The sequence below is a fragment of the Quercus suber genome, unplaced genomic scaffold (genome assembly GCF_002906115.3).
Source record: "Quercus suber isolate HL8 unplaced genomic scaffold, Cork oak 2.0 scaffold_382, whole genome shotgun sequence".
Classification (NCBI taxonomy): Eukaryota; Viridiplantae; Streptophyta; class Magnoliopsida; order Fagales; family Fagaceae; genus Quercus; species Quercus suber.
Genome location: NW_027069834.1, coordinates 18,382 through 30,097, shown reverse-complemented (window position 1 = coordinate 30,097; position 11,716 = coordinate 18,382). Strand labels below are relative to the sequence as shown.

General features: G+C 37.4%; 1 protein-coding gene across 1 annotated transcript; it reads right to left on the bottom strand.

The window, feature by feature from the left end:
• Positions 1-710: 710 nt before the first annotated feature.
• On the bottom strand, positions 711-11,716 carry LOC112034685 (ACT domain-containing protein ACR6). Its single transcript, XM_065760796.1, has 9 exons — positions 11,126-11,716; positions 10,639-10,767; positions 4,237-4,289; positions 3,199-3,244; positions 2,871-2,985; positions 2,716-2,783; positions 1,864-2,472; positions 1,479-1,583; positions 711-1,391 (listed from the first exon to the last, which is right to left on the bottom strand). The coding sequence occupies exons 1-9, from the start codon at positions 11,714-11,716 to the stop codon at positions 1,050-1,052; spliced, it is 2,058 nt and encodes a 685-aa protein (XP_065616868.1). The 3' UTR covers positions 711-1,049.

Here is an 11,716-nt window from a genome sequence, read left to right as displayed (position 1 = left end):
AGATACAATTGGTTCATGGTAAAACTTTAGGCGGCTCCATGTAAGGGCAAATGGAATTGGTTTTGTGGGAGAGGAGGGTTTTGTCTTTTTGAACGAGGGAGGGGTCAACCGGTCAAGTCCAAATGAAATGGTATTCCCCTGGCTCCACCTATGCCCTCGCCCAATAGGATTGCCAACAGTTTCACACTTTCACCAATCCTAGCACAACTTAAACACAATGCTGAAAGGCACACAGAATGGAGTTGTTTTGCGGGATTTGTTTTTAACCATTCAAAAGTTACAATGGAGGAGATTTGAATCTTTTAAGAGATATCAATTAAGTTATAAAACTCTTCACGCAATGGTCTTGCAAGTTACAACATCAATAGGAAAAATATTAAAGTTATTATAAATTTTACTACAAAAGATTTACATACTGACATGACAATGAATTTAATTGATACTATTTCAACACATAATAGATGTCTTATTTCTTGAGTAATAACAAATTAGTTTGTAAAACTTATATAGTAAAATTTACGGTATCCCTAACATCACTCCCCATAATATTGACCAAGTAGATAGTCACCTCCTCCAATTTAACTGTCTTCACAAGCAAATCACATCTTCCTGATAGTTCATAGGTTTTGGGTTTGAAAGAATTATAAATGATCAAGACTAGACCCCACAATATAATATCCAATTTTAATACAATACTGCAAAAGCACAAGAAACACTAACATTTTTACTTAACTTTTTGATTGAGCTCAATTATATCTATACAGCTTCCATATCTCTGTACAATCAATGTAACATCACACTGTACATAACCTACTTACAGGACATAAGCATATACAAACCCCACCAGACTCCAGTACCATTCACAGTATAAAGTGGTTTCTGGGTTTCTTCTGTAGGATATCAACACATAATATTAACCCTATGTACACGAGGAAAGGGAGGTTCCTACTTACATGGTTTTTTCATCCCTATACATTCTTCAGAGTTACGATTTTCTATTATCTCTGTGCAGTTTATACTTCTGACTTCTGAGAATATACAGGAAGATATTAAGAGTAGGATCTGACCAATTTGAAACTTTGGAAATTTCGAGCTTTAAACAAATTTCCAAATAAGAATCCCATTGTAGTTTCTTGAGGAGGCTTTGGTGAAATACATGAATTATGTTTAACCTTAAGCACACTCTGGCCTATCTGTCTGCGAAGTGCATCGATAATCTTGGGGTCAACGGGGTTGCCAGTCACATCTGTGACATAGAAAGTGTCTTTGACCTGTCCAACTTTTGTCGAAATTTCAGCTCTTTTAATGCATAAACTGTTTTCACGGAAAATTCTGGTGATATCCGAGAGGAGACCAACCCGGTCTTCAGTGCACAATTCAAGCTCCAGTCCCTGCATGACCAAGCAACATATCTTAGTATATATCATAGCAAGTACACCAGATTTTATTAAATTTCATCCATTTGAAGTCTACTATACCTCACATGCCCGTCTTTCAATGGCCGCTTCAAGACACTGTACAACGCGTTCTCTCTCAGCTTCTGAACTTATAGGAAGGCCATCAACATGTCGAATATAAAATTCCTGCAGAATCAGGAATATTCAATTTAGATCAAATCGTAAAGATAACCCAAAAAAATAGCAAATGGAAATGTAACACAAGGTCAGCATAAGGTTTAAAATAGTCATAAGTTCATGAAATCTGAATTAGCTTTCATGACTTTTCAACTTCCAAATCAGTAAGACTTCACTTGTCAATCTCTCTGTTGACCAATGCATATGCCTCATGGGATACATAATGGTCTTATCAACCAAAAGGGTCAATTATATTTCCTAACATTAGCTTTGCTGGAATTTATCTCACCTGATAAGCTTCCATCCTCCCTGTGTTGACCATTCCATGGAAAACTACGTACTGCATGTCCGTCAAAGTGCAAATGATGTCAAACAACAGTTTTGGCCGATCTTTTGACCTCATAGTAATCACCGTGTAATCTTTCTGGCTGCAATCCAACACAGTTACATGAGGTCTTGATTTCTTGTTCTCAATTCCCCCAAGTCTGTCTACTTCAACTCTTTCGTAGTCCCTGTCAGCAAACATAATCTGATGTAACCTTCTCTCCCTGTTTGTAACTCCAGGGGGTGAAAGTGTCATATTTGCTGTCTTCAAGTCATTGTTTCCTTTGAGGACATTGCAAAGCAATTCCTTAATTGTTGAGAGACGTTTTGGATCTTTGATTGCACACCCAGTGGAATCATCTGTGACATTAACTACAGCCGCAGCCCTTGCATTGTGTGTCCATATCTCAGCATTCACCACACTACAGTGAAGGTCTGTGAGAACCGCACACACTTCAGACAATAAGCCAGGCCTGTCAGTACCACTGAGTTCTATTGAGGTATGCTCTTCAGAAGGCATTACCCCAACAGACTCTCTCAAGGAGGGTGAGAAGCTGGCATTACTTTCAAGCCTCTGCAAAATTGAGAAACAACTTCAGAACTGACAAGCTTTTAAAACAAAATTACTTCATCACAAGACAAACTTTATCAACCCCCGCCCCCCTTTCTCTTCCCACAGAGAAAAGGAAACAAAGAGATACGGGCCTAATACAACACTCATTATATTGAGTTCTTTTTCTCTTATTTTTAAGAAACAGAAACTATGTAATTGAGAAGAATATTTAAAGACAAACAGCATTCATATTATAGTTCCTACCCTTTGAATATAATCGATGACTTCCTTATCTCTGATTTTGTTCCCATCGTAGTCAATCACGTTAAACACTGAAACAACAATTAGAAACAAAGATGAGAAATAGTCAAAAGCTCTAAATTCAATTAAAATTCTGGCAGTTGAATTAGAATCAGTACCATCCATGAACCATCCCGCGTCACATGAGATGTATGCCTTTGTTATTACAAGGTTCATATCCGTAAGCACTTGGACAACTTCCAGGAGAATCCCATGTTTGTTTACACTGTCAACCTAAATAAAATAAAATAAAAAATCTTATTTGAGTTTACTTAGCAAAGTCAGCGTATTTACAGGGATTAAATAACACCTACTCTTTAAAGCCCATATCATTTTCTTCACGAGATTAACAAAATTTGAGGACCCCAGTAATCTCTCCAATATTTACATATACATATAGTTCAAGCAAATTTTGGGAAGCATAAAAAGAGAGAGGACAAGCCTTACCTGAATAACAGTTGCATCCTCACAAGAATTGTTGTCAATCACAACTCTGCAAAGAACAAGAGGCAAATCAGATGGAGGAGTAGCCAAAAAACAAGAAAATCGTATGGGAGTAACCAAAAGTTTTCTGAAGAGGGTGAATTTAAACAAAATCTGTGTTCAGCATTGACTCAGAATCAGAACCTTGGCACCATCAATAAACATAGTAATGAGAAAAAGTAGAGAACAAGATATTTATGAATACTAATTCAGTTCATACAAGTCAAACTCTTGAAATCTGTATGTAATCAGCAAAAAGGTCGCTAAAAGAGAGAAAAACAAGTACAAAACATCAAAAGGAAAAGCATTCAAAATAGCTTAAATTTTAAAAGAAAAACATAAGCTCACTTAATTAAGAAGAGCAAGGATCAGGAAGCCCTATCTGATTGCTGAAAACATGAAGGAAACAACATAAAAAGGGAAAGATATTGAAAGTAATAGAAGATATGCTGTACACTTCCTCAGAAAATTGAAAACCCATCACCAAGTTATTGTAAAATACATAATTAAAATGGTTAGATAGTTTTATTTAAACATATAAGGCTTCAGTTTTCTCTTTTCTTTTGTTTCCTCTGCTTTCTAAGAAACCAAACAAAAATTCAAACAAAGAAGGAAAAAAGAAAGGATAACTTGTGCAGAACTCAAAAGTAAATTCTTCCTATTGCCACCACAACTGTTTTTAAGAAACTAAAACTTGAAGCCAAAGGAAAAAAATCACACACCCTTACACCAAAAAAAAAAAAAAATAATTCCCACAACCCAACACAAAGACTTTCAAAGTAGAAAGATTTCAAGAACAATAATAGTAGTACTATGCAAACTAATATTCACATACACATCCAAATTCCAATCATGCCTCCTCCAACAACCAAGGAAAAATCAGATAGAGAGAGAGAGAGAGAGAGAGAGACTTGAGAAGAAGAGGAACAAAAAGTACATACTACAATTTTTATAAAAAAGTAAAGTAAGAAAAAAAAAACACAGTGAAACGAACTAACTCACACTTTCTTCTTTGTGTGTAATATAAGTCTAAGCCATAAGTTAGTTTGCCCACAGACAGAATATTAAGGTGGAACTATTGGAGTTGACGTGGCGGTTTTTCATTGGACAGTTGAAGCGGTTAGACACTGCTGCTGCCCCGGGCAGTTAAGTGTTTTGACTTGTTTGGATATATGTGTGGCAGTGTTTGATTTTTCTTTTAGTTATAAATTAACTCATTTTATTATTGGGGGTGTCCGTACGGTGCGTGGGGCTTTGAAACTTTTTTGAGAGAGAGAGAGCACGTGATGGTTTGGGGTGACGTGGCAATCGTACGTGTCACGTGTAGTTTTTGTCGGAGGTTTGCCGGCAATTCCAGCGTGACCAACTGGTTTTCTGCCCACGTCAATTATATGCTTAACTGCCTTTCTCAACATTGCTCAAATATCCCCGCCATCTGTCTTTAAAAAAATATAATAATAACCTTTACCATTTACAATACATATTTTTGATTTAAAACGATTAAATTATTAATAAAGCTAGTTGGTAAATTTTAATGTGGGGTTGAATGGAAGTCTACAATGGGGGAATTAGATTGATAATCAGACTAAAGAATATTGAAGTGCAATAATATGGAATAAAAAGGAGTTTTTTTTTTTTAGAAGAAAATAAAAAGGAATTTGTTCTTATTATCTTCTTCGGACTTGCCAAGATGTAGGTTCATACAAAGGACTATAGTTTCACTCTCCCGTACTACTATTCTTTTTATTTTTAGATCCCTTTCTTAGGGGGAGAAGAGTCCTACTTATATTAGTTAGCTCTCCCTTTAGTAGTGGGATCTAGTGGTAGAGATCAAAAGATAATTGTTCCATAGGTGTCTCTTCCACCTTTTAGAGAATGAGTAGGGATGTCAATTTTTGCCCGACTTGTGGGTACCCGGCCCGGTACGACCCTAATGGGTCGGATTTTACCCGGCTCGATTAGGAATAGGATTGGGTATGGGTTTTAAAAAAAAAATTCGAGACTCGACCCGGATAAAACCCGGTACCCTGAAATTACAAAAATACCCTATATATATATATATATATATAATCAACCCTAATCCCTCATTTTTCTTCAGCAGCAACTCAGAACTCACGCTGCCTCACACTCAATCTCTTCAGCTCAGTCTCGCCACTCTCACTCACTCACTCACCTCGCCGTTGCCGTAGCTCACCATCGGTCCCTCTCTCCGCCGTCCCAAGCTCACTCACTCACTCACTCTCCATCTCACCGCCGACCCAACTGTCCAACCTTTCACAGTCGCCGTCCCAAGCTCTTACCATCGGTCTCTGTCTGTTCTGTTCTCTACTTTTCTTCAAATTTTTTTTTTTTTTTTTTGATATTGATGTACACGGTCTGTCCTGTTCTATAGCTAAATCAAACATTTTTGCGTATATAAATAAATGATAAAAGAAGAGTTGAGTTTTTGTTCAAGCTTGTTCCTTTTTGGATTAGCTGGTTTAGCTTAGGAGCTAGAGAGCTCAATGAAAGAAGCTTAAGGTTTTCCCATTTTGTTTACTTAAGAGTTTCAGTAAATGGATCTGCTTAGTATGTGAGGTTCACAATTTTGAAATTTGGATTTTGTTGTTCTTGTTACAGCCTCAAGCCAAAGTATCTGAGAGGGGTTTTGTGAGTCTCTTTGCATTTCAATTTTTTTTTTTTTCCTTCGGTTGGGCCATGATTTGGGCCGCAGATTGGGCCCAAATCTGGTTGGGCTAAGTGGCGCCTGACGAGGCGGGTCTGGGCCCCAAAAAAAAAAAAACCCATTTGATAAGCCGACCTGGTTTGGGCCGCAGGTCTTGACTCGTAAGTCGGGTTCGGGTATGAAAAAATCCGACCCGAACCCGACCCGTTGCCATTCCTAAGAATGAGTGAATTATTGGATTTGCAACATTATTCAGATCGATTATTAAGTAATAAATGTAACCCCAGTTAGGTGAGAACATCTATTTAATGTAGAGGTAACTATTGCTGTATTTAGGCAATATCCTCTCAAGTTCATCAATCATAATTCTATCATACAATGACCCTTCTTTGGTGTCTTTGTTTGTTTTATATCATTGGTATGCTGAGGTTGGAGTCCCATTGACTTGTTTGTTTAGCTTAGTTTTAGTTGGTCTTTATGTTTTAAAGTGTGTTAGGTTGTTAGTTTCTTCGTTTTAAGTTTTTGCTCTGTTTTTCTGTTTTATGTTTTGGGTTAGGGTCCTGACTAAGTTTGCATATGCATGCTTTTTGCAAGCACATGCAAGCTTGAAGTATGTGTACGCATACAATTGGCCTGGGTACGCAGGCCTATGTATGCGCATGCATACTCGTGCCCAAAAATCTTAATTTAGGTTTTCTACTTCTGTTTCTTCATTTCTTTTATACCATATGCCTCTGTTTGGTTCCTTTTGATGCTTTTTAAGTCTCTGTTCCTTTATTTGAATTGTTTGTTTTCCTTTGACGTTTTATATTAGGGTTTTCTTTTTCTTTTCTTGCTTTGATGCCATGAACATGCATTCATATGTCCATTTATGATGCATAGGTGCTAAGATGCAGTAAGATAAGAGAGGTAAGTCATGCATTCACATGACATGCATTGGGTATATGTTTGATGATGAGTAGGAACATGTTTGCTTGGATGATTTGTTCTTGATGCAATCACATGTTTATTTGGATTTTGCCATGTTTGTGTTTCTGTCATGCATACTTGTTGCCTTGATTTGTTGTTGCCTTAGATTAGACACCATGATAGATGTATGCTAGGTTTAGTTGATAAGCATGATAGATGAATGTTAGGTTTTGGGATGTTTGATGCCATGTTGATTATTAAATGGATGTTAGTGTGTGTGTGTGTGTGTGTAAGAGTATAGAATAGAATGTTGAACATTCCTTTAATGAGATTAAGACGTAAGACATAATGAGTAGAAGCCAACCCACAAGTCGGGCGGTTTTGGGTGCCTAACACCTTCCCAAAATCGTATCTAAACTCCGAACTCATATTCTAGTAGTAAGATTAGTCATTCCAAGTAAGGGCGCTATACTCATGGTTCCTAGACCATAAAACTAGGCGGCGACTCCTTGTTTCTCCACCCTAGTCCACTCGGCTGAGGCGTACTCCCTAAACCACGTGTTGCACCCAAAGCTATCCCTATTGTTACCACAATTCAATACTAGTTTAATGAGCATGTCGTGAATCTCCTTAAATCCAACAATTATTTGCACACCATTAGCTTGAATCGCCACCCAAAGGGTTTGCACCCCATGATGCTAACAAACTTTAATACTGATTTATAAGGAATTAAGAGCGTGAAAGGCTAGATCTTGTTTTACATATACGTAAATCCTTAAAGTCATTATAGTCTCATTGAATCCATGTGAAATAACTTTGCAATCTATTAGAAATAAAGATAACATCATTTTTTTTCAATCAATAATTTTTTTTTTTTTTTTTTTATATTGCAAGTCTATTTAAACTTTAAAGGCTTTAGAAAACCTATTTTACAATTAAAAATATTCTTAAATTGGTCATAATTAATACCCTACCAGATGAGGAGCCAAACTTAACTAGAAAATTGATAAGAATATCTAAAATCAAGAAAATAAAAGGCCTAAACTCCTAAAATTTCAAAATTTAAATAAAAATTAACCCCCATATATTATGCTACACCATTAATGGAGCGATTGGTAAGGAGAAAAAATTTGTCATGAATCAAGTATTGGAGATGGACACCACCGTGCATCCTTGGTACAATGGTCACTTTACAAGTATAAATACTTATGAGATGTGGGGAGGGAAGGGTCAGAGTTCAAGTCTCCAGGAAATGAGTTTTACACATATATACACTTAGATTAGACTAAGTAGAATTCAATCTTAGATAATAAAAAAATATTGGAGATGGACATTTGGGAACTCAACTTTAATGGAAAGGAAGGAGTAGATAAAAGAGTCCTCAAGGTTGAGGCCGATGACACCAGTGCGAAAGTTAGATATGGGTGGCCTAGTGAGGCATTGTGCTAAGGGTACGAGGGATGGGAGAAGTTGGATTTGCTTGTGTTAGATGTTTTTGTAATGGATTTGGCTTTCGTAGTTGGGAGATGTGTTTTATCTGACCTGAATTACTTTCTTTTAGGGTCCGTTTGGTTGGAAGAGTGGAAAAGTAGAAGGATAGAAAATTAGTGAGAGGATAGAAAAGATTTAGTTTACCCTCGTGTGTACTTGGTTGGAAGAGTGGAAAAGTGAGAGGGTGGAAAACTCTTTTATTTGGTTGAGAAGATAAATGAGAGGATAGAAAATATAGTTTGTATAAATTTACTTCTATGCCCTATTACATAATATAATAAATAATTTTTTTTAATCATTAAATAATAAAAATTTAATTTTTCTATTATATTATATGGTGGAACTTCAACATAACTCCAATATTTGCGAGCTAGGTCACAGTCAGAAGAAGATGAGCAATGGTCTCATCATGCCTTTTGCAAACAAGGCACTTACCATCACAATTTATCCCTCTTGCTGCCAAGACACTCTTAACAGGCACACTAGTATGTAAACATAACCAAAGAAACATGATGATTTTAGGCAAAATGTCAAGCTTCCATATCCACTACCCCTTGAATGAAGTTTCTAAAGAATCATCTTTAATACATCACAGGTAGGCTGACTTTGTGGAGAAATCTCCATCTCTAGTGAATCTTCACATAAAGGAATCCTCTCTTTGGTCAAAATCTTGAATAGGAACAGCCTTGATTCTATCCTTTACAGTTTCTAGCAGCTCAAATGAAATTAAATCCCAATTCCAGCCATCCACACCCCTAAAATCTTCCACGGTGAGAGATAGATCCCTAAGGCATAAAGGTCCTTGAATCAAATCCCTTAGAGAGTCACCCTTTAGCCATCTATCAAACCAAACTTTAGTCCTTACTCCATTTCCTACACCCCAACTGATTCCACTAGAAAACATAGGGAATCCAGTTTTAATGGCTTTCCAATTAGGGGAGCAAGGGAGAGCATCAGGCTCCTTTGCTCTCATTCTAGAGGGAGAGCACTATTTCTTCAATCTGACCTTAGCCCATAATGCCTCCTTCTCTTGATACATTCTCCAATTCAGTTTAGCAAGCAAAGCTATGTTCTTAGCTTTGGCAGCTTGAATTATGGGACCCATCCTCCTTAGGCTTCACAATCTTGCTCCAGCCAACAAGATGCAACTTCCCCTTCTCACTTGTGGATCCCCAAAGGAAATCCCTATTCACTTTATCAAGTTTGTCACAAATATGAGAAGGGAGAGCCACCCTTGCATAATGTGATTAGGAATGGCTGACATAACAGATTTGATTAGTACAGCCCTACCTACGAAGGATAACAATTTTGCTTTCCAACTTGAGAATTTATGCATGACTTTGTCCACCACAAAATTATATTGTCTACTATTTGCCCTCTATGTCTCAAAGGAAACCCCAAGTATTTACCAATGCTTCGGGTTTCTTGAATGCCCAACAAATCACAAGCTTCTGCCCTCTCCTTTTCTTTGACATTAGGTTAAAAATATATTCGAGATTTATCCAAACTAATCTTTTGCCCTAACTCTAAGCAAAATTTAGATAAGACTTCTGAGATAGCACCACAAGTATCATTTCCCACTTTACTGAACAATATAATATCATCCGCAAATAGAAGGTGGGAAAATCCCAAATTATCCCGAGATGCTTTAAGGGGTACCCAAGCTCCTTCCACGCACTTTTGTTCAATAAGACGACTTAGATATTCCATACATAGTATGAAAATGTATGGAGATAATAGATCTCCTTGTCTTTTGCCCTTAGAAGGTTCAAAGGAATCAAGCATACCTCTATTCACCAAAATAGAAATAGTAGTAGATGAGATGCAGCTCATAATAATCTGAGTCAGCTTTGGAGGGAAGTGGAATGCCTGCAGCACTTTGTGTATAAAATTCCACTCTAGCCTATCATAGGCTCTCTCTAGATCCAACTTGACTGCCATGTACCCCATTTTGCCCTTCTTGAGGTCTAAGGAGTATAAAAGCTCTTGAGCAATGAGAATATTATCCATACCCCTTCTTCCAAGAACAAAAGCGGATTGTATGGAGAAATCAGATAGCAAGAAGAGGTCTAATGCGAGCCATAATAATCTTTGAGATAATTTTATATACCGAGTTGCAAAGACTAATAGGCCTGTAATTATTTAGGGTCTCAGGGCTTTGACACTTTGGGGTTAAGGTCACAAGAGTTTCATTAAGATAATCAGTATGATTCCATTACTAAAAACCTCCTTAATTTCCATGTAAACCAAGTTCTTCACATCTGCCCAAAAATGTTGAAAGAAACCCGCATGAAGACCATTTCGGCCAGGAGATTTAAAAGCTTTAAGAGACCACAAACCATCCCTTTTTCTTCAACAGAAACTTCAGAATCAACTCTAGTGCTGTCTTCCTCAGAAAGATGGCTGCATGCAAAATCTGAAACATCTGAAGCAATTGAGGAGGAGAGGGATTCCGTCACATATAGTTTCTGAAACCCAGCTTTAATATGATCCTTAATTTTTGAAACCCAGCTTTACACACACACACACACACACACACACACACACACNCAATAAAATCTTCCTTCATAACATTGTCCCATTTAGCCAACCAATCCACACACTTGTTGGCTTCCCTAAACATGTGGGACACCCTTATTTGAGGAAGCTTGCCCAAAAGATACTTGTAATCAGAAGGCAGAGGAGCATAGGCAAAATTAGGATTTTTATTAGAATTAAGTAGCCCCACAATCACCTTAGCATCTAATTCCACTTCTGGTTCCCTACTTCCCATAAGATCCGCTAATTTCAACCCGTCTCTTAGAGCCCACAGCTCAACAATAATACTTGAAGTGAACCAATCGATCTTGCATATCCCCTAACCCAAGCACCTTGACTGTCTTTAATGATTCCTCCATCTCCTGCCTTACCTAGATTACCAAAAGATGCACCATCCGAATTAAGCTTAAACCAGCCCTCCCTTGGTTTAGTCCATGTCACTGGTATAGCAAACTTAGCAGTGGTTATTTTAGCTTTACTCATGCAAAAATGGTATTCTCTAGTTTGATTAATACACTCAATGGGCAGTCTTGGGTTGGGAATAGAGTTTTCAAAAACAATCTTATTCCTATTTTTCCAAATAGCCCAAATGGTGAATAAGAACACTGAACTCCAAGTCATATCAGATATATGCTTAACAAGACTCACACTGTTTGAATGCAGCCACTCTTCCAAACTTCCCGAGAAGGTATGTACAAGTGCTGGTGGAACTTCAACATAACTCCAATATTTGCGAGCTAGGTCACAGTCACGAAGAAGATGAGCAATGGTCTCATCATGCCTTTTGCAAACAAGGCACTTACCATCACAATTTATCCCTCTTGCTGCCAAGACACTCTTAACAGGCACACTAGTATGTAAACATAACCAAAGAAACAT